Below are 23,312 nucleotides of genomic sequence, written 5' to 3'. Positions count from 1 at the left end.
ATATATCACTAAAATATAATTTAAGGTAACTAAACACGTACAGAAAAATAAGATTTTTAAAAATAAAATATTTTAATAAAATTTTAAAATATCTTAAATCTATAATGAAATATGCTAAATAGATTATAATTTGATTTTTAACTAATTAATATTTGGTATTATAAAAGGAACGTAATAAGATGTGTACCAACAAAAAATATTTTTATAAAAATGAAATTAAAATGTTATAAAATATTGATTTAAATTAAAAAATATCTTAAATATATAGTGTAATGTATTAATTATATGAGAAAAAAATATTTTTAAAATAATTAATAAATAATTTTTTTATCTATTAAATTGAAGGTAATGAAAAGTGTAAAATTTTGATATAGGCGTGGCACCTCATTAGTGGTCAAAGTTGACACGTGGTTCTTGACTATACACATGTATTGTTGATGGGTCAAAGTTAGGTATTTTTTGTAATAAGTTTTAAAAATAGTTATTTTTATTAAAATTTGTTAAAAAATAAGTAATTTAGTAAAATATGTAATTAATACTTTACATTAAGAAATAAAAAAATGGGCAATTAAAAACTTTCCGCCAGAGTAAGTAAGGATTCTCTGTTCAATCTGAAAGAGGAATCCTGTCGATTTCAGATCTTGCGTAAATAACTCCAGGTTAGAAGGCTCTCAGATCCATTTTTTCCGAGAAATGCTCGAGCGTTGGCCTTAATGGCGACACCGTTTCAGGGGTTTTTGGAGATGCTGCTCGTCCACCGGGTCAGCCGATAAGTGAACAATTAATTAGTAAATTTAAAGAACCTTAATATAATATTATATTAATAATCATTTTATAGTAATTTTTTATCCCCTTTGAGGTATTTTAGTCTCGTCTCTGCACGATTCCTGTAACTCGTTCGAATCGTGAGTCGAGTCAACCTATAAATCCTGGCTCCTGATAGAGACAACGAGCTCCAGTCCAAGTCTGATATGGTTAGTGGATAGTGGGAAGCGTGCCTCACCTCTTTGACGTCTTGACGTGGCGTCCTGCGTCCCATGCAAATTCGAGTCGCAATGCACGAGAAGCGCGTGACGACCACCGCAATCATGCCACGCTAATTCTGTTCTTTAGCCGGAATATCCATCCTCTTTTAATCTTGTCCGCCCGCCGCCGCTAAGTGGTGGTGGCCCATCGTGGCATCATAGGGATTTTATATTTATAATATAAATATAAATCAAATATTTATAATATAAATCAATTCAAATAGTATTATGAAATTTAAAAATATATACCTAAGTTTAATGATAGTATACAAATAGGAAATAATATAAAACCCAATAAATTATTAAAACCATGTTCAAACTTTGTAATTAGGGAATATATTTTTCTTGCATTGGATCACGTGGTAACGCTTAATCCCCGTATTTGTTGTTTCCGGTTGCAGATCGCCTGTCGTGAACCCGATCAAAATCGCCCACGTGAGCGAACAATTCTTAGGAGCGTCTCATGCTCGTGGAGTCTAACAAATACTATTGTTACTTCTTCTCTTTCCTTTTAGCGCCTATAAAATGCTCACAAATCATCGCAGTCTTCAATCTGCGACTGCAAAACCTCCGACAACGATGGCGCCCACTGGAACCGTCATTTACTCCGCCGTCGGCCGCACTTGTTACGGCTTTGACATCTTCTCCGTCAACATTCCCCCAAAATTCGACGGCGAACAGGTGAAATTCACCGAGCGACGTCTCACTGACGGCGTCTCCGTCAACTTCAACGGTCAGTTCCTCGACGAAGACGGGAGCCTCGTCTTCGTCTCCGAGCGAAGCGGCCGTGGGTTGGTGTACGTCAACCGCCCGGAGAATCCCGAGCCTGAGCAGCTTCCGTCTATTCCCGGAAGCCTCTTCCACGATCGCCCGGTGCTGACGAACGGGCAGCTGTACCTGGTGTCGAATCACGAACCGGGGGAGAAAGTGCCAAGTTGCTGGACTGCTGTTTATTCCGCTACTTTAACGGAGGAAAAGAAGGCGTTCCGGAGGTTGACGCCGTTCGGTACCTCCGATTTCAGTCCGGCGGTGTCGAGATCCGGCAAGTATATCGCTGTTGCGTCGTACGTTACGAAGAAGTGGCAGCCATGGGACCCGAAGGATCATAAAGAAAATCCCACAGATGTCGTCGTTTTCAGAGAATCTGATCCCGCGACACGCACTGTTATATGCGATAACGGCGGTTGGCCGTCGTGGTTGGGCGATTCGACCATCTTCTTCCACCGGAAAGCTGAGGATGGATGGTTTAGTGTCTTCAGAGTCGAACTTCCGGAGAATTTACCGGTCGACGGTGAATTCCTCCAAGCCGAGAGGATCACTCCGCCGGGAGTCCATGCTTTCACTCCATCAGTATCGCACGATGGCAAAAAAGTTGCCCTTGTGACTCGACGGCATGGGAGCTACTACAGACATGTCGAGCTCTTCGACCTCGAAACAAAGTCGTTCCAGCAGGTGACGGAGCTTATCAATCCGACATCGAACCACTACAATCCCTTCTTTTCTCCCGACTCCGGAATCCTGGGTTACCACCGGTTCAGAGGCGACTGCGAGTCCGGCGAGCTGACAATGCCGCATCTGGAGGAGATCGACTCGCCGGTGAAGGATCTTCGCATGATCCGAATCAACGGGGACTGCCCGTCTTTATCTCCGGACGGTCGTTACGTCGCCACCAATCCCGACTTCGACATGGGCTTCGATCGCGCTATGGGCATTCGCGTGATCAGAACGGACGGGACGAAGAGATGGTCGGTGCTGAACAACCAGATCGCGTTTTCGGTGGCGTGGAGCCCGACGGAGAAAGGGGTATTGTACACGTCCGTGGGGATGATCTTCCAGGGTTCGGATTATAAAGTCAACATAGCACGGGTGAAGTTCAACGAACCGGATTTGACAGACGACAGAGATGAAGTCCCTTCGGAGGTGAAGATCCTCACCAAGGAGAGTACCGGCAATAACGCCTTCCCCTCCGTATCTCCGGATGGCAAATACGTGGTATTCCGGTCGGGAAGAACAGGCAACAAAAACTTGTACATCATGGACGCCGTCGAGGGTGAGCACAACGGCGGAATCCGGCAGCTGACGGACGGGGAATGGATTGACACGATGCCGACCTGGTCGCCGGACGGAAAATACATCGCCTTCTCCTCCAACCGGCACAACCCTTCGGAGCAGTTCTACAGCATTTACCTCATCCACCCCGACGGCACGGGCCTCCGTCGCGTCGAGACGCAGTGGCCGCTGGGCTCGGTCGACCGAACCATAGAGAAAGCCAACCACGTGACCTTCGCCAACGATTCGCAGTGGGTCGTCTTCGCCGGCAACTACGGCGGCATATCGGCGGAGAACCTTTCGATGCCGTACCAGTTTCAGGCCTACGGCGACATCTACACCTGCAAGATCGATGGCACGGGGCTCCAGAGGCTAACGTGGCAAATGTACGAGAACGGACCCTCCACTTGGCATCCACACGGCGAGAAGGAGATGGGCTCCCTGTCGAAGAAGCCCGCCGACGGCGACAAGCTAGAAGGACAGTTCGAAGAAATCAAGTGGCTGAACGTCGGCTTGCCGAACAGATACTAGAAGCCAAGCTCCGTTGGCCGGAAAGCTCCACCGGAGCCGGACCTCCCTCCTACGGATATCCAGAAAGTAGTGATTAAGCTTCCACTTCTGCAATACACAATTGGGTACACGTCGGCTGTCGTGTTCCCTATCTCTCTATCTTTTTACAGTCGCTTTTCTTTCCATCTCGTGGAAGCTCTTTTCCTTTTCTTCTTGAAAAGTTTTCTGTCTTTTTCTCTCTGGCGTTAGGTCGGAGCTCGTGGGTATGTGCTGAGTAAAATCTGTTCTTTTTTACGTCATAAACCGTTATATTATATAGTGATACTATGCTTTTGTGCGATCTTATCACGGGGGATCTGTCACTGACCAGTGACCAGTGACCAGTTGTCCCATTCCGCGACTTGGATCAGAATCATGGTTCATATCTGTAAATAACGATACACGACGTCTTAATGGAAGTAAGGAGGGGCCGGTACGAACTATGAAGTCCGCAGTCCGCAGACCGCAGACCGCAGACCGCAGTCCAGATTGGTGGGTAACGGAATATCTTTTCTCTTTACCAGAGCCGATCGCCATTGTTGAACGGACAAGTGGTCTGAAGATATTCCCGTCGGTAGCCGACGCGGTAGATTGTCGTCACGTTATTTAAATAGTTTCAATGTAAGGATTGGAGTACATCAGTGGCACCCGTGTAATTTATTGCTTCCAGTTTCAGTCCAAGGGTTTGACACACTTTGACCGGTAATTATTGGTTAGAAATCCATTAAAATAGATTCCTTCAAGTCCACGGAAAGTCGACATTTCAAACGCTTATAGAGACTAAAAGCACTTCGTTTCTGATGAATATTTTCAGTTTCAAAAAATAAATTTCTTTTTTAGGTTTTTTAATAATAATTGATTATTTTTTTAAAAAGCTATCTAATTTTATTTAACTTAAATAATTTTCATATATTTAATATTATTTTTATTTAAATATTTTAGCCATTGGATTTGATTTAATTTGCACTCATTATTATATTTAATTTTAAATGAATGTGCAAGATTTAACTTAACTGATAAAAAATATATTTTTAAATACTTTAATTAATTTATATTATATTTAGAAAAATTCTCGGGAAATGGAGCGTCCATATTGGGAAATATGAAATCTTAGAAAATCTCATTCTTGCAGCTCCATCACCATCGGACGTTAATGGCCTCAGGCGCCTACAGGCGGTGGGGACCGAAGGATTTCCAAGACCCAAGTGGTGTTTTGGGTTGACTCCAAGTGGCTCTTCTTCCCGCGCAATCCTGCCGGACTGTCGACGGAGTCGGTAACGATGCCGTAGTTGTTTTAGCTATCTGGGGACATATATGCGTGTAAGATCGGACGGGACCCATTTGACGAGACTGACGTGGGTGGCGTTCGAGAATGGGACCCTGCTTATCATAAGACCACGGCCTGGAATTTACACCGGTTCGAGACGAAAGTATAGTTCTTTTTCAAATAGTCCCTCCTTCGAACATTTTCTTCTCGAAAGAGTTGTCGACAAGAAAAGCGACCTAAGAAAATCGTCCTTGTGGCGCCTAAAATGCTTTCTGCATCGAGCTCTTCTCCTCCATCGGCCGTTCTTTCTACGGCTTCGACGTCTTCTCCGTCGAAGTTCAAGTTCACCGAGCATCGTCTAACTGACGAAACGTCCGGTAATTTCAATGGTTCCTTCGTCGACGTGAACAGCACAGTCACCTTTGTCTCGGAGCGGACTGGCTCTGCTCTTCTTTACGTGAAGAACGTAGAACAACCAGAGCCGTAGACGTTATCTGTTATCCGGGAAACCTTCTTTCATGACCGTCCCATTGTGAAAAACGGATGAGTCTACCTGATTTCGAACCACGAACGGCCGGAAAAGCTGCCAAATTGCTGGGCGGCAGTTTACTGAGATAAAAGAAGATAAATGATAAAGAGAAGTTGAGATTTTCTCTCTACGGTCACGTAAACTCCCTTATATGTAAAATCTTATATGTAACCTATAAATACGGTATCCAGAGCCACATTGTCGCCTCCACTATAGTGCTTCCGCCGCCGAGTCTCTGCTGGTATTCTATCCTGTCGAAGAGCCCCCCTTCCCCTGTGGCAGAACCCCTGCTGTTCGCGTTTCGGTAACAACTGCTAGGTCTCCCTGTTACGAAAAACAATGACAATAAATTAAACGGTAACCACGAAAGAGACAAGATTTACGTGGTTTGGCAAATTGCCTACGTCCACGGGAGCTAGGGTTTTATTATGTTGAAGAATCACAATACAAAAATGGGACCAGTGTCATCCTGGAGAGTCCCACGGCCTCTATTCTTCCTCTCACAGTGGCGCACAACGACGCACTGTTACAGCACTCCCGACGCCCCGCAACAGCAGTCTCCGATTCCGATAAATCGATATTCTTTCTCCCTACCCGACCTCCCTTTCTCTCCGTCCCTTTTCGCAGCCGCTACTTTCTCCCCTTCTGCTCTTGCCGATCGTCGTCTCCACTGCTCGAAGACCCATCCAACGAACTCTCAGCCGACAACTGGCATTTCGATTTCCCCCGAGAACCGTCGCCCGCCGAGCGTCTGCAACTGTTGACAGCGGCGCCCGTCGCCGTCGCTCAGCAGCCACCGCGGGACGTTCCGCACCCGCCAGAGCCGGCAGCACCGTGCCACCGCGCGCTCTCCCGCCGCCGCCGCAGGTATTTATCCTCTCTCTCCTTCCCGTATTTTTTTTTACTCCCTCGACTTTCGGTTTAATCCGAGGCCTAATTTAAATCCGGGAAGAAAAGAGCGCGTGATTTTCACACATGCAACTCTCACTCGTGCGCACAAAAAAAATATATTTAATCATAAATACATTTTAAATTTGTTCAAATTGGGTATTCTTTAACGAGCAATTGCCGCCGAAGGAAAAACCCTCTACCCTGTTTACAGAAATTTGTGTTTCAGTTGGAGCTCTGTTATCATGGAAATCCTGACGTTTACGCACTTGCAGGATCCCGTACATTTTTTTCTTTCAACCCTCCGTTTCAGCTGGGTATCACGTCGGTGCCTACGTGTTTAAGCTGGTCTCTACAACCTACGGATTCCAAATTCGGAATCAAAGCTAAATTCACCTGAGTCTGCTTTAAGAATAAACTTACGCTAGGGCACCCGAGGAATGGATCACCTCCCGGATGACATCTTGATGGACATAATGCCCAAAAAATGGAGTTGCAGGTGCACTGTGTTGTGAAAAGATGTTGAATTTGAATCCCCTCCCAGCCGCAAAGTAATATTAACGGACTTTGGTTTCGTCGTTCCCACCAGGAAAATCTCTTTTATCCGTGTCTTCCTACACTTATTCGTTATCTCTAGATAACGCCTGTAACCTATAAATACCGATCTCTCTCCGACCTTTACGCGGGCACTTCAAGCAGATAAAAGAACTCGCAGCTCGAGGCATGGTGCTTGCTGGTCGTGAAACGTCACAAGCTGACGGGATTCCTCTCTCAATGGAAGAATCTGAGGATCTTTGCGATTTGGTGCTTGCTCGGTACCGGAATTCCAACCGGGACGATCATGAACATCTTTGTGCTGTCATAGGCACCATCTCTCAAGAGCTGAAAGATCACAATCTCCCTTTGACTCCAATTTCTTACTTCGGAGCCACGATTTCTTCTTTGTGTCGTTTGTCTTCTGATTCTTCCGGGTCCGACCCTGTAATTGCTACTTTATTGACAGTGTTATCTTTGGCTGCACAAAGGATTTCTGTTTCAGTTTTGAGAGTGAAGGGAAGCCTAATCTCGGAGACAGTGGGAAGGATTCTCGGATTTAGCTCGGTTTCCCCTGGTGCCATAAACGCCGGATTGAAATGTATTTCACATTTAATTATGGTTGGTGATAAGAAGAGTTGGTTGAACATTGCTCCCTTGTATGAAATTATTCTACGTTTCCTCACAGATCATCGCCCAAAGGTATTTCTAAAGATAATTCATCTTTGATGCATATATGTGCCTATCTTGATGTCTGTTGTGAAACTGGAGACGGATATGTGATGAGAATGCTGTAACTTTGTGTGAAGCCAATTGACTGTTCTGGTTAAATTGATGTGCTTTTGTTAAAACTTGAATCTGTTATGCCATTCAAAGTTAATTTATTGAGCACTTGTATGTATGTATTATGCATTATTTTTTTTTTCCAAAAGAAGTTGTATATATTTTATAGATATAAAAGTAGTTGAATCTATTTCGTTAAAATTTTGGCTTTTCTAATCAGGTTAGGTTTTCCTTTTCTGTCTTTGACATTTTCTACTATCCTGTATTTTGTTGCTTCAATTGTTGATTGACACTGTCATAACTTGAGAATTGTGAAAGTATAATACATGTGATTTCAAGCAGTTAGTCACTCTTTTGGTGCACAATTTTCTGAGAGTTTATTAATTGAATAATTTTCCTCATGCTTTCAGGTAAGGAAACAATCTCATTCATGTCTCTGTGATGTCCTGAAAAGCTTTCAAGGGTCACCTTTGATAGCACAAGCAAGCGAAGGCATCACAAGTCTTTTTGAAAGGTTTCTTCTACTTGCGGGTGGGTCTCACCCTTCTGGAACAGCTTCAACAGAGGAATCTAAAGGAGCTTTGGAGGTCCTTTATATTTTGGCAGCTATGAAAGATTGTCTTCCCTTTATGTCAATGAAGTACACTACAAACATTCTTAAATACTTCAAGACACTCTTGGAGCTACAACAACCTATTGTCACCCGTCATGTTATGAATGCCTTTCAAGTGTTTTGCTCCAATGCATCATCTGAGGTTGCTCCTGAGGTATTATTGAATTTGTTGTGCTCTTTAGCCTTATCTCTTACTGTGAAGGAGAGAACAGCAGAGGAGATGACTTTTACAGCACGCTTACTTCATGTTGGCATCACAAAAGTTTATGCCATTAATAGACAAATATGTGCATCAAAGTTGCCAAATATTTTCAGGGCTCTTGGAGGTAACTCGATTTTAATTTCTCTTCTATAAGTAAACCTTTTGCTTCCTATCAGTGGGGCCTTCTTAGTTGAAGCTCCACTTCAATATCCTAATTTAGGAAAATATGTACTAGGTGAGTGGAGAATTTCGTCTTTCTAATTTGATAACGCCACCCAGAGTGGAGATGATCTGGACAACATTGCAACAAACTTTGCCTTCCACTTGGTTCAATGTGAACCCATTGTGTCCACTCGGAACCCTGAATGCACATTGTGGGTGGTAAGGTGCATTAAATTGTTGAAAGTATGTGACCCAATCCCACTTGTGTTGGGTGCCTTCTGGTAGCAATCATTGTTCATTACTACATATGCCATATATATGGTTGGATACTAGTGGAACTTGTAACGAAGAAAACATTATTGTAACCCTAATCTGCAAGAATAATTATGTGTTGGTCCCACATGAACATGAAAAACTGATTTTTGCCATCTGTATTGTTGCAGAAATTTTGACATCTGAGCATGAAGAGTCTATACTTGCAGCAACAGAAGCATTGAAAGGTCTGATAGACACCTGTATTGATGAAAACATGATCAACCAAGGTCTGGATCTGTTAAAAATCAATCCACCTGAGAGGTCTGGGCCAATTGCTATTGAAAAAATATGTGTCACTATTGAAAGCTTGCTGGGTTATCAGTATAGTGCAGTTTGGGACATGTCATTTCAGGTGGTTTCTGCTATGTTTGAGAAATTAGGTAAAACCTTTGTGTCTTTGTCTCACGTCTTCTTATCTCAAGCGACTTTCTAGTTTGTACTAGAAATTAATGTTTCTAGTGGTTTTGTTACAAGCAATACTGTTTTTACATGAAAATATATATCTTTGTAAAAAACATGGATTTTAAAACTGGCATTTGATGATGACTTTTTATGTGGAGTCATAATGTTTGTGAACATATCTTGGCAGTTCTATGAGCAATCTGAATACTAAAAATGTGATTTTTTTTCATGTTTTTTCCCTCAGTCATGCTCTTGATGTGCAACCTATTGATAGGACTAGCTCAGAAGAGAATTTATGATGCTTTGTGGTGTTCATCAATCAAGTGGTAGTGTAACCACACTGAGTTCTAATGATCTCAGAACTCACAAGCACAATTGTTGACAACTTGAATGCTATTCTACAATGTCTAATAGATTTAATATTCACTATGATGAACTAATTTTTTTTTTAATGGCAATTTGTTGAGGTTTAAAATGAAAATTTGTCAAAAACCATAAAGACAAATGTAAAGAAATAACAACGTCAAAGTAGCCGTTTGGTTGCTCCATTACATGATATCAGGGATCTTAACAAGAGGATTTGTAAAGATTCTGCTCTTGTTTATAAAGAGTCCAGGTGGAATTAAAGAACAATGAAGAAATATTAAGAAGAAAATATGGAAAAGATAGACCATGAACTTTTATGTTTCTTTTTTTAATCTTTTTAAAATTCTTCCTGTCTGAGTAAGTGGTTCGTTCTTTTACACTTGTACTCAGCAAGAGTTTGCTATAAGAGACTACAAAATGGTAGTGAGGTTCTTTATCTTTTTTATATTTTCTCAGAATTTTCTTTTTTGAATGAAATGTTTTTACAAAACACAATGTCAAAAAGGAGCTGAAATATCTGTTTTTTGCCATTATTTGTAGCATTTGCATATGAATAGCCAAAGCGCATTTGCAGCATGTAGGATGAGTCACTGGTCCTACCATTCCTTAGTATTCCGAATCGTGCCTCGTTGTTTGAAACAATTTCAAGCTACTTCTGAAATAGTTTAGGAGTTGAATATGACTTCTTTTCCATCATTTTGAAAAAGGGCATGTTTGGTTGGAGTTTTCCTACATGTGCGTTGATTTTTGATTTGTTGTCCTTTAAATTTATCTTATTTATGGGTAAACTGATTTTGTTTTGGCATATGAAGTTTGCTTTTCTTGGCTGTATAATTTCTTTTTTCTTCCATTATGAGTGATAGTCTGAGCCGCTAGCCTGTTCTAGAATAATGAGCATTGTCATTGTTCAGAAACAAAGGAAAATTTTTGGATGTATGATGATTTTTTTTCTTAATCTACAGGAGAATCCTCTATGCATCTAATGAGGGGGAGTATTCAGAGCCTTGCAGATATGCAGAAACTTTCAGATGAGAACCTCATTTATAGGAAACAAGTATGTCATTTAGTGATAGAAACATTATACTTTGATAATAGGCTTTTATGAAATTCTTTCACAAGTCTTTTCAATTTTTTTTCTTTCAAAGTAATAGATATTCGTGGTTCTGATGTTAATTTACTTTTCTGGATACGCTTTTGATAATCTTCAGCTGCTTGAATGCGTTGGGTCTGCAGTAGGTGCCATGGGACCTAAAAATTTTTTAAGCCTTCTGCCACTCAACTTGGATGTAGATGACTTATCTGATGCTAATGTCTGGTTGCTACCTGTTCTGAAGCAATACATTGTTGGAGCACATTTAAGCTTCTTTGCACAGACTATTCTGGGCTTGGTTGAAATTTTGGAACAAAAGTCTAAAGAGGTAAAATCCTTTTTAGAAGAACCTATTTGATTCTAATGCTGATTTCCAGTCATAATATTCTTCTATGCATGCCTTGATTCTTAACAGCTTGAGAGAGAGGGACGGATAGTGTCATCAAGGACTGTGGATGGATTTGTATACTCTTTATGGTCCTTGTTTCCTGCATTTTGCAACTACCCTGTTGACACTGCCAGAAGCTTTGGTGATCTTACAAAGGCATTGTGCTCTGCTCTTCGTGATGGGCCTGATTTGCATGGACTAATTTGTTCTGGTCTACAGGTTGGTTGAATGATTCAAATTCTCTTTTTTTTCTCTTCAATATGTACTAGGGCAGGAAAAAGAACTATGCTGTGTCATAAAACAAAATTGTTTCATGTTCCACTTTTCCCTTCTTGTCCTATTTCAATGACATGTTGAACTCACTTTTGTCTGATGGTGGTTTTTAGATTTTGATTCAACAGAACAAGAGAGCGATTGAAGAAAATGTTGAACCAACTAATGATGAAGCAAGTATCCATGAACAGAGAACTAGGAGTCTTTACACAAAGCAGGTTGCTGCTGAGAATTTGAATGCATTGAGAATGATAGCTCCTGAAATTTTCTCTGTTCTGTCAGGGATTTTCTTAAAATCTTCAACGGACAGTGGCGGATGGTTGCAGGTACAATTTCTGCTTTTGAGTTACATGTTTGTGAAAGGTTTTATATAGGTATGTATCTAAACAACTGTAAGAGGCCAACTAGCATTGTATACTTATTGGAAAGACTCAAGGAAGTAAATCATTAGAAGATATTGACAGGAAAGAAAAGTAGAGAAAATAGCAGCAGTGGGTGAGCACTGTAATATGCTACAATACCTTGATGTACCTGGGTTCTCTTGAATAGCACTTCTTGGGTGCCATCGTTAGAAAGCATGAGTTAGATTTCTTGAATTACCTGCTAATCTTTAATAACTCTCATTTTTTCTCAAAAAAAAAAAAAAAAAAAGTAAAAAAAAAAAATGGTGAATTACCTAATCTGCTTCAATGATTTTTGGGCCATTATTGGTTATTTTGATATCCATGTAGTGTGAATGCTGAGATGGTTTGGATGGATTACCTTTTCCTTTTTTCATGATTTCCAGGCTACAATCTGTGAATTTGCTTCAGTAGCAGAAAAAAAGTTTGTGAAGAGATTCTTCAGAAATACCATGCAGGAGCTTCTGAAGGTCACTAAGGCTGTTAGGGAGCAACCTAAACTATTGAACTCAATGCATGTTGATGATTCAATTAGCGATGGTTCACAATCAATCATGAGGTAGGTATTGGATTGTATTGCATCAGAAGATTATTGGCTACCATTTGTCCTTATTTTTTGTGAATGCCAGTTGGATTTTATTTGAAAAAGGAAGAGACTCAATGAAAGAAAGTTGGTGGCACAAGACCACCCCTTCTCACTAAAGATGATAAAAATATGGTTCTTGGAAACTAGGTTTTTCTGGAGGACTCCTTTAGAGAGGAAGTCCATCATGAAAAATCAATCTGTAGTATAAGTGCCTACAAAGGAAATGCCTTTACAGATATTCTGAATCTGATCAGATGGAGATGAAACACTTCATTTTATCGAACTTGTAAAATGGAACAAATTGCCATTTACAACGATCTGGTGGAAATGTAACCTTTAAACTGCTTGAATCTTTGAAGAGCTTGCTTGTATTGTTCATAGAAACTACAAGTCCTAGTAGTAAAGCATAGATAAAGCTTCTAATTGCTCTATAACCACTTTGGACCTTTGGACCTTTGCTTACATGAAAGTTGCCATACAAAATTCTATTTGCTGGTGGTTGAAGGGCCTTGCATTTGTCTCTGATAATGGCATGGACTTTGAAATCCATTATGATGTCTGCTTCACTTGGAGTTATATGGAAAAATTTCTCTTGATTTAATTTCATCTTTAAGCTGTCTCTAGTTCCTAATGTCTCTTAGTTAGCCATTTATGTGGGAAGACTAGGGATGTTTTAAATATCTAGCACATGCATATACCACGCCTCATCAGTACATGCTTAGGCTGGCAAGGGACCTTGTCTAGTCCTTTTCTAATTAAAAAAAAAAAAAAAAAAGGTGGCCAGAGTATCGGAAAGAGCCTCTTTTTTTTTTTTTTTTTTTTGTGAACATTAATCACCATTGTCTGGTGAGATTCGAATCACACTAGAAACCCTCCCATGTGGCCATTGAGGCAAAGACTCAATCCACATTTTTTTCATACATAACAATGAGAACATGGACTCCATTGAGAAAGCTCCCAAGGGAGATAAAAATACAAGAGGAAATGGAAATAAATTCAGCTCCCATGGAAGTGCGAAGACCAAGTCCAAAAAGAAGAGATGTTCCTATAATGAGGTGCTGCTAAGGTGTCAAAAATACTAACATGCTGCCATGTAATACCAGATTTTTACATATACATTAAGAAATGTCCCTTGTTGTGTGTGTGTGTGTGTTAGGGGGGGGGGGGGGGGGGGGGGGGGTCCCAAAAGCCTAATGGAGCAGAGGAAACAAGGAGGATATAACTTGAAGAGTCTAGTCATAGCATCCAGTCCAATTGGACCCTAGTTGCTCCATGAGCTCCCATCAAATTTATTCTTTAGCCAACTCTTAGGCAGAGGATTCCAGACAACAAGGTTTAGAATGGTACGGTCCAAGGAATTGATGGTCACCTTCTAGTTTCGCCTAATAGGAGTAGTTGGGAGGTTGAGCCATTGAACTTGCTCGCCTGAAAGAGCATTCAATGGATGGATGTCTCAATAATGCCTTCGATGGACTTTTGCTTGCCTTCAAAGGTCTGTCGGTTTTTCTCATTCCAAAAATTCCAAATAACTGCATCAAAAGAGAGCAGCTTGTTTATCCCCACAACAAAAAGTCAATTTGCTCGAGGAGGGAGTAAAGTAAGAGGGAAGGCAATATTGAAGGCTGAACTTGGAAAAAAAAGCCTTCCAAATCTATTCTGAAATAGGGTAGTGGAGGAAGAGGTAGTTTACTGTTTCAGGATGGTCATCACAACCCTATTAAGATTTATCTTCAATGTTACTTCCCCTTCTAGGGAGTTGGTGCCTCGTGAGGATTCTATCATTTGCCGCACACTAATAGATTAATATTAGCACCAAATTAATGAAAAAAAATATATATGTGTATTATCAAAAGAAAATAAAAAAGAAGATTACATTGTAAATTTGGTTATGCAAATTACATTCTCCCCTTGGCCCAACACATCAGATTCTCTAGCCTTGTGTGTTGCATCCCTCTCTGAGCTTCCCTTCTCCACTATGGAGATTGAAACTGCTTTCTTGGGTTTGTCATTTGACCATGCTTCTGGTCCCAATGGATTCAGTGGTGAATTCTACCATTGATGCTAGCCGATCATAAAAGATGACATCCTCAGCATGGCCAAAGCTTCTTTCTCAAAGGAATCACCTACCGAGCCTTAGGTGCATCCTTTATTACACTCATCCGCAAGAAGACTACAGTTGAACACCCGTTTGACTTTCAGCTTAACAGCCTTGTCTCTAGCCCCTACAAATCATCGCCAGACTGTTTGCCCACTGCCTTAAGGTCACTCTCCCTATGGTTGTTCACCAGGGCTAGAGTGCTTAAGGGAAACAATATTCTTGACTTAGCAATGGCAGCATACGAGATGGTTGATCACTTTAAGAGGTCTGGAAAGCCCAAAATCGTTATTAACCTTGATCTTGAGAAAGCCTTTGATCGTATCGACTACCAACTTGTTGACGACATTCTCGAGCGAATGGGCTACGAGAAGCAATGGCGTTTCTGGATGAAGAGCTCCATCTCCTCGGGTACATATTCCATCCTTATCAATGACTCTTCTTGTGGATATTTCAAGGGCAGTCGTGGTATCTGTTAGGGGGATCCCCTCTCTCCCTTCCTCTTCAACTTGAGTATCTCCCATCTATAATATACTCGACAAAGGAAGTTGGATGGCTCTTGCCAGTTGCTAATCAATGGGAATTTGACATCCCATTTCTTCAATTTTCTGATGACACCCTTTGGTTTGGCGACTGCACGTTGGACTAAATCAAGCATATAGAGGCTCTTCTCGGCAGACAATCAATTGGAGCAAAACCACACTTACGGGCTTCAACATTGATGCAAAAGATCTCCATGCCATGGCTGCCTATTTTGGTTGCCCATTGCCACTCTCCCCACAATTTATTTGGGGTTCTTGCTATTTGACTACCACCCACAAAAAAAATATTTGATCTCCTCTAATCGAGAGGATGACTGAATCATCTTGCTACCTAGCACGAAAGACTACTCACTAAGGCTGACCTTCTCATCCTCACGAACTCTTGCATTGCTGGCCTTCCTATTCACTTCTTATCTTTCTTTGCCTAACCTCCATCTGCAAACAAATTGATAGTATCAAGAAGTGCTTCCTTTGGTGGGGGGCATATGATAGTTTTAAGTACCGTCTTATGAGTTGGAAGGACATTTGTAAGCAAAGGCCCTTAGTGGTTTGGGGATCAGACTCACCAAAGACATGTATACTGCTCTCCTTCTTTGGTGGCTATGGAAAATCAATACGTCTTCGACAACCATTTGGTGACCAATAATTGCTTCTAGGCTTTGTCAGGATCTAACTTGGTGGTTTTCTAGTGGCTTGCATCACAAGCTCTCAACTTTGTGGTGATCCTTCTTCCTCCTGCTCCCTACTTTCGCTACAGCTATTAGACTCTATGTTGGCAATGGGAATCGAACAAAATTTTGGAATGATTCGTGGAATGTTTTGGGACCACTTAGTGCCTCTTACCTTGCCTTACATGGTCTCAGTCTTTGCCCCTCTATTTCTACGACTGACTCTTGGGATCCGAATGGTTGCTAGAACCTCCACTTTCGACACAGCCTAAATGATTTGGAGGCCCAGGATGTTTGCAGTCTTCAGATGTTCTTAATCCAATAGAGATCAGAAGCAATCTCAAGGACAAGCGGATCTGGAGACCTACTGATAGTGGCTCATTCTCGACTACCTTGGCCTATCTTCAAATTTTGGACAGACCATTGATCATGTGACTCATCATGCTGCCATCGCTTGGCGCCTCTCTGCCCCACACAAGGTCAATCTTTTTATCTGAAGTACTCTTCACAATAAAATCTTGACGGTGGACAATCTTTAGAGAAGAGGTAACTCGGGCCCCTCCTTTCAATGCCCTCTTTGCTGATGATGGTATTATCTCCCACCTTTTGCTCCACTGCCCCTATACTTGGAGAGTTTTGCACTCAGCTGATTGACATGAGGATTCAAGTCTGCCTTCCTAGCAATATCTTCGCCCTATGCAACTTGTTGCTCGAATCCCCCTTCGCTGGTTGGGCAAGCTCCTCCTCTAGGCTTGCCTTGCTCATGTTCCTTGGGGTCTTTGGAGAGAAAGAAACAATGGCAGTTTCAACTGCAAATACTCCAATGCTAAAGACATTTCTAGTGGCATTATTGGCCAAGTTACTACTTGGATTCACACAGGGAAGAAATTCCAACACCTTGCTGGGGTCCGACTCCGCAATCATGTTTCCCGTACTCCTTGTCTGGTCCCCTTGACTAAAAGATTTCAGCACCAAGGAGTTCAGTTAGAAAATATTTCTGGATGTTAATTGTCACCATCATATGAAACCTATGGACTTGTGAAGGCAAACAAAACCCATGGGGTGTATCATTGAAGCAATATTCCATCATGTTATTCTGGTCAGCCAAGTTGTAAGGGACTTTTGATCCTCCTTGTTTGGTCAATGAGAAATTGGAAGGACTTCATCAGCTCAGCTGATGACACTATTCCTAATCTTGTTTCGTGATCTCCTCCTCTGGAGGGTTAAACTTTGACTGTAGTTCAATGAGCAATCCTGGCCTGGCTGGCGACGTAGGAGTCATAAGAGACCCATCAGGTGAAGTTTTTTGTATACTCTGTGTCCTTTGGTCAGTTTGAAGCTGGTGGCAAAGTTAATAACCCTTCTTCAAGGTCTTTGGACAGATTTCAGGCTCTTCTTGTTGTGGAAGGGTACTCTATTGTGGTTCTTTGCTCGGCCAAGGGGGGAAACTACCCCCTAGGCATTTCCTTTTTCGGGCTTTTTACTTCTAATGAAGGGGTTTAATATTTTCATTTGAAGAATGAAAGGATTTAATATAGTTTACATGATTTCTAATTATTCTCATCATTATTTTTTAATGGCAAATGGAAGTAGTAGGACTCCATAGGGGTGTTTTGCATATCAGGTGAGACGTCAGTGACGTAAGACTACCCCTTGTATAGAAGTAATGTTATGTAATTATACCCGAGACTCATATTTTGACATGGGCGGACGTCTTGGAAAACTGAGACACCGACTACTGCGTATCTATAGATAGCTAAAATACTGAGAGGAGAAGTGTATTAGGTATACTAAGTATAATACCCACATTGAACTGTGAAATATATGTACCTATTTAAATGGTGGACAACATACTTTCTTATGCCACAGGAGTCACAAATTGTGAAAATATATATCTGGCTTGGTCGTTCACTGCTGTATTTTTTTATTTCTAAAAAATGGTTAAAGTTTATTAATATAGGCTGAATACAAAAGAGGCAAGGCCTGGGGGGGATAGAGCCCTCATTTGGCAACAAATTTCCTGGATACACCAGACTTTGCAGGACCATCAGCTAGATGATTAGCTGATATACAAGACATGATTTCAAGTAACTTGAAAGCCTTGTAATAGATGAACGATTTCATCATAACAATGCCTATGGCACCGAGCAGGGATTGAAGATCCTGAAAGCCAAGATATAACAGTGGAAGAATGTTCCGCAATTAATAATGGAGATGTAAATTGCTGATCATATAACCTGATACCTTGCAGAAGATGTTGTGGAACAAGTTGTTTTGCTCATTGCATTATTTTCTAGTCTAGGTAAAATCAATTTGATAATAACAGAGAAATTCAATTGATGGCTATGTGTTGTAGTGGTGTACTATTAGCTGCACTAATCCAGTTAAAATTTTAGCACTATCTATGACATTGAAGTTATAGATTAGCACCCCATTGTGATGGGCTGCACTACAACAGTACTTGAAACAAAACTTTTCTGTCCATTTTGGAGCAAGGAGGCCAAACTTTTTTTGTTTTTTGTGATTTCAGGATCAAACTATTGGACTTGGCAATATCACTCCTGCCAGGGCTTGGAGCTCAGGAAGTTGACTTAATATTTGTTGCAATAGAGCCAGTATTACAGGTTTGCTGATGACTCTATGGTGTTTCACTGGTTATTTATTTTGAGAGATTTATTTCTCATTAGCCTGTTTGATGGTCGGGTCCTGGTTACTTAATCCTATGATATTCTGAACTGCAGGATGAAGAAGGTTTTGTCCAGAAAAAGGCTTATAAAATTCTCTCTATCATCCTTAAGGTATATCATGATTTTTGAAAAAGGTAGTTTGTTCCTATTTCAAGAAATGGTTTTTGTGACTAACCTTTGGCTAAACGTGTGGTCAGGAACGCATGGAATTTGTAAGAAGTAAACTGGATAAATTACTTAAGCTGATGATTGAAGTGATGCCCTTTTGCCACTTTTCAGCCAAGCGTCACAGGCTGGACAGCTTGTTCTTCTTAATTGCTTATGCTGTGAGGGTTAGTAATGTTGCTGTAAACTACCTTTTATCCTGTTTTGAGTCTTCACCATATGCATAGCAATAAAATAATGGTTATATTGGAAAACGGGCTTTTGCCATTTGGTTTGATCATTCAAAGCGAAATTTCTGGTCTGTGGTTGCAGGATCCATCAGAACAAAGGAAACATGACATTATCAGTTCATTTCTTACAGAAATAATACTCGCTTTGAAGGAGGTATTTAGCATCCACTCCTAGACTTTTTGGTAGATGTATTTGAGCTCCAGTTGCTAGCTAAAACTAATTGTTCATTTTTTTCAGTATCATGTATATTAGTGATACCCTTTGGTTAGTTTATGCTTCAGAATCATGTAGTTGGGTTTGCACCTTTAACCTCTACTTGTCATCATGCTTTCATTTGCCTGAGTTTCTCATATCTGTTATCAGTGCAACATTGCAACAGAAAATTTCAGGGAGCATTTGGTATCCCACATACTTTCTGTTGGAAATCAGGAGAGAAGAGTGGCATCATTGTAATTTACTTTATGATTCAAGCCTTATTCCAGCTCTTGTAATAAGGGGTATTTATGTAATTATGCACCTTGAAGTTATAATGTAAAGCGAGGAAAGGGGAATTAGGTTTTCACTTCAAAACCCTAATCTCTTTTCACTCTCGAGCCTCTCAACTCTCCACCTTTCTTCTCACCTTTCTTCCTCCACAAATCTCTCTTTTTCTTACCTTTCTCTTACTCAAAAGGTTTTCAAAAGCTATATAAATGGATCCTAAGATTCAACACTTTCAGCTTCCAAAGATTGTGCTAATTCAACTTTCTTGATGACTTCAGGCCAACAAGAAAACAAGAAATAGGGCTTATGACTTGCTGGTGAAAATTGGTCATGCATGTGGAGATGAAGATCAGGGTGGAAAGAAGGAAAACTTGCAACATTTCTTTAACATGGTAATGGGTATAGTAGATTCACTTTTACAAACTGCACAATTACCATCTTTTAGTTTCAAACGGCTGTTAAATTTTATGTGTTCATGTTGTAGGTAGCTGGGGGCCTAGCTGGTGAAACCCCACACATGATTAGTGCAGCAGTAAAAGGCCTAGCCCGCTTGGCATATGAGTTTTCTGATCTCATTAGTGCTGCTTACAATTTACTGCCATCTGCATACCTGCTGTTGCAGAGAAAAAATAGAGAAATAATTAAGGTCTCTCTCTCTCTCTCTCTCTCTCTCTCTCTCTCTCTCTCTCTCTTGCACTGGGTTTCTAGATCCTGGTAAACTGGCAATTTTGCAAGTTTATGCAGTCTTATTGCAGTGATTAAGTCGGATTCCCCCGCTTTCCTGTGTTTGCGTGCTTTCAGTATTTTTCACTATCAAATATCAAGAACAGATGTGTTCTTCTGTTTACTTTCCTTTCATCTTTTCCTTGTCTTTTCTTTTTCATTTTTAAGATATAAATGTAAAATGGCCGGAGTATTATCTTTTGTTTAAATATGCAGGCTAATTTAGGTCTGCTGAAGGTAGTTGTGGCCAAATCACAAGCTGAGGGATTGCAGGCACACTTGAAAAGCATGGTTGAAGGATTGCTGAAATGGCAGGACAACAGCAAAAATCACTTTAAAGCCAAGGTCTATTTTGTATTATGTTTTAAATTAGTTTTATCTTGTTTTTTTATATTTTCGTGATCTTCCACTAGCTCATAAATGAAAAAGATATGAGTCGTGACTAATTTGTTTCAAATTCCCATTTAGTTTCCTAATATTCTTTGGAAGTTGAAATAGTGAATGTGGAATCCTGATCTTTTTCATTGGTTAACTGAGTTTTCTGATTCCATGATAGCAGAATACATTTGACAAAAAACTAAGATAGGGACATGATTATTGTTCAATTTCTTTGCTCTGTTTTAAAAAAAACCTAGATGGCTTTGTCAACTTTTGAGATAGTTCATGTTTAATTGTCCTTCACTTTTAAACAGCTGCATCCAATGTCTTTTCAAATCAGGTCAAGCTGCTTCTTGAAATGCTGGTAAAGAAATGTGGTCTTGATGCTGTTAAAGCTGTAATGCCGGATGAACATATGAAACTTCTCACCAACATAAGAAAGGTTTGCCTGCTTATAAAGCTTGGTGCTTTTTTCTTTACTGTAACCTTAACTAATTGATTCTTGTTATAATCAGACCAAAGAGCGGAATGAACGAAATATGTCAGCTAGGTCTGAGGCCGAAACCAAATCCCGTCAGTCCATAGAAACTACTTCAAGGTGCAGTCCCTTCTTTACTATTAATCAGATTTGGTAGAAAATGTTTTTACTCTACAGTCTGGCCAATTACTAAGTGTCTTACCAAACTTTTGTTTCCAACATGAAAATCTAGATTAAGCAGATGGAATCACACAAATATATTTTCTGATGTCGGGGATGAAGAAGCAGACAATAGTGATACTCAGCTCATGGAATCAAGTTCATTTTTTGATGCAAGGAGCAGGGCTGTATCTAGGATCACCTCAAAAGGTTCTCTATTGAGGTCTGTAGCTTTTACTTACTAACGAATACATTGACCATGAAATGGCTGAATGCACATCTTTATATGAAGGAAAGGAAGTTGTCATTTACATGTTATTTTCTTCTCTCTCCCTTATCAAAGAGTCTTGAGTGTGACTGTTGTTGTAGGTCAATGAGAACCTGTCCAGCAGGTAAGAGTTTGGCAGAAGACCTTTCTGATCAATTGGAAAATGACCCACTTGACCTCCTAGACCGACAAAAGACAAGAGCAGCCCTTGGGTCATCAGAGCAGCTCAAGCGAAAACTGGATGTGGATAATGATCTGGAGATGGATTCTGATGGGCGTTTAGTAATTCGTGAGGATGTTAGACCTAAGCTGCGAGAGAGCACCAATTCAGGTCATGATACAGAAACTAGAAGTCAGACCAGTAATTATAGTTATTTGACTAGAAAGTCCTTGTCGGAAGGAAGGAAGAGGCAGAAAACATCAGATGCTGGTTGGGCCTACACAGGTAATGAATATAAAACTAAAAAAGCACGTGGGGATGTCAAGAAGAAAGGCAAGCTTGAGCCTTATGCTTACTGGCCACTTGATCGCAAGATGTTAAGTCGAAGAGAGGAGCACAAGGTGACCGCGAGAAGAGGTATGGCAAGTGTGGTCAAATTAGCAAAGAAGTTTGAAGGAAAGAGTGCTTCAGGTGCCCTTTCTGTCAAAGGGTCGAAGTTAAAGAAATCACATCGCAAAAAAAGCAACAAGGGCAAATCAAGTCGATCCAATGTTGTCTAGAGATTTTGTTTGTTTGCTGTAGCTTGAAGAAGCAATGCGTGAACAGAGAAAGGTGCTCGCTCCTTATATGGCCATTTATTTTATCATCAAAAGAGGCACCTAAGGTGAAAGGAACGAGGGATAGAGACAACTCTGGAAGAATGCCGAGGTTTTTTTATTTATTGATTGATTGTTCTTTCCAATTTTAAAGTGCCGACTCGGCCACTTTTGAGGTAAAATACTGGTTTTGTGTTGTCAGTTCAAAGAAAGATTTCTTGAGAGATAGAGACAGCTCTGGAATCAATTCCATTGAAAAACACCAAAAAAACCCTCAAAATAAGATTATTCTCACTTTCAAGCTTCATTTTGCACATTAGAAACTATAAATTGATTGATGGTCACTTGGGTCTATCTTCCAATGTAATAAATGGTTTGTCATTCTGATTTTTTCATCATACCTTTTAATTGATTTTTGAGTTCCTATAACATTATGATCGGTTCTATGAGAGGATCAACCAATTTGTAAATTTTGGCAATAACAGGATGATTCATAGGATGTTGGATGATCAATTATGTTTTATGATTTTTGCCTCGCAACATTCTATATGATCATTCATACCCATTAGGTTTGATCAATCATGCATTATAAGTTTTGCCTTTATGAACAGAGGATGGTTAATTATATCATATATGTTGATTGATCATGTTTTATGCAGAAGAACCCCCAACAAACAACTACATTTTTTGGGTTCCTATTGCGTTATGATTGATTCTAAGAAGGATCAACCATTTTCAAATTTTGGCAATAATAGGATGATCCATCATGTTTTATATACTTGTTTGGTAGGATTTTGGAGGATTAATCATGTTTTATGATTTTTTGCCTAATTACATTTTATAATTGACAAAGGCGATCTTGTGGCTAATATGATATGTGATCAAGTTGAAGTTCTACATCTTATTTGATATTCAACATATCTATGGGATATGTATTGGGCTCTTATATATCATTTCAGTTCTACAATATAAAATTGTACATATAAACATAATAGGCATCTATAGTAGCTTATGACCTACCGCAAGTTAGAAACACATCGATACTATTCACTGAATCAACCAATTTGAATCGGATTTCATACGCATGATACGACGATACATGTTGAAGCCCTACTACATCTTATTTGATATTCAACATATCTATGGGGAAGTTAATTGGGGGGGGGGGGGGGGGGGGGGGGATTGTTGTTGTAGTCGATTGAAGCCTGCTTCAAACAAACAAAAAAATTATTCCTTTGTACAATAATGTAAGGATGC

At 40.3% G+C, this 23,312-nt stretch overlaps 2 protein-coding genes across 2 annotated transcripts; both read left to right on the top strand.

The window, feature by feature from the left end:
* The first annotated feature begins 1,604 nt into the window (after nucleotides 1-1,604).
* Nucleotides 1,605-3,605, top strand: LOC137956358 (uncharacterized). The gene has a single exon (XM_068803824.1). The coding sequence runs from the start codon at nucleotides 1,605-1,607 to the stop codon at nucleotides 3,603-3,605; it is 2,001 nt and encodes a 666-aa protein (XP_068659925.1).
* Nucleotides 3,606-6,506: 2,901 nt separating this feature from the next.
* Nucleotides 6,507-22,356, top strand: LOC137956546 (uncharacterized). The gene is made up of 19 exons (XM_068804086.1): nucleotides 6,507-7,543; nucleotides 8,035-8,563; nucleotides 9,045-9,296; nucleotides 10,647-10,738; nucleotides 10,893-11,102; nucleotides 11,190-11,381; nucleotides 11,549-11,761; nucleotides 12,223-12,395; nucleotides 18,258-18,351; nucleotides 18,469-18,525; nucleotides 18,612-18,746; nucleotides 18,892-18,963; nucleotides 19,572-19,685; nucleotides 19,778-19,939; nucleotides 20,233-20,361; nucleotides 20,735-20,836; nucleotides 20,910-20,992; nucleotides 21,105-21,254; nucleotides 21,401-22,356. Exons 1-19 carry the CDS (start codon nucleotides 7,031-7,033, stop codon nucleotides 22,017-22,019), a joined length of 3,891 nt encoding a protein of 1,296 aa, XP_068660187.1. The 5' UTR covers nucleotides 6,507-7,030; the 3' UTR covers nucleotides 22,020-22,356.
* The last annotated feature ends 956 nt before the right edge of the window (nucleotides 22,357-23,312 follow it).

This window comes from Aristolochia californica, unplaced genomic scaffold (assembly GCF_029961685.1).
Source record: "Aristolochia californica isolate CCGP_79_NKW_82.1479 unplaced genomic scaffold, dmAriCali1.0.hap1 SCAF_2, whole genome shotgun sequence".
In the NCBI taxonomy this organism is placed as follows: Eukaryota; Viridiplantae; Streptophyta; class Magnoliopsida; order Piperales; family Aristolochiaceae; genus Aristolochia; species Aristolochia californica.
This window is presented reverse-complemented; position numbering and strand designations above follow the sequence as displayed.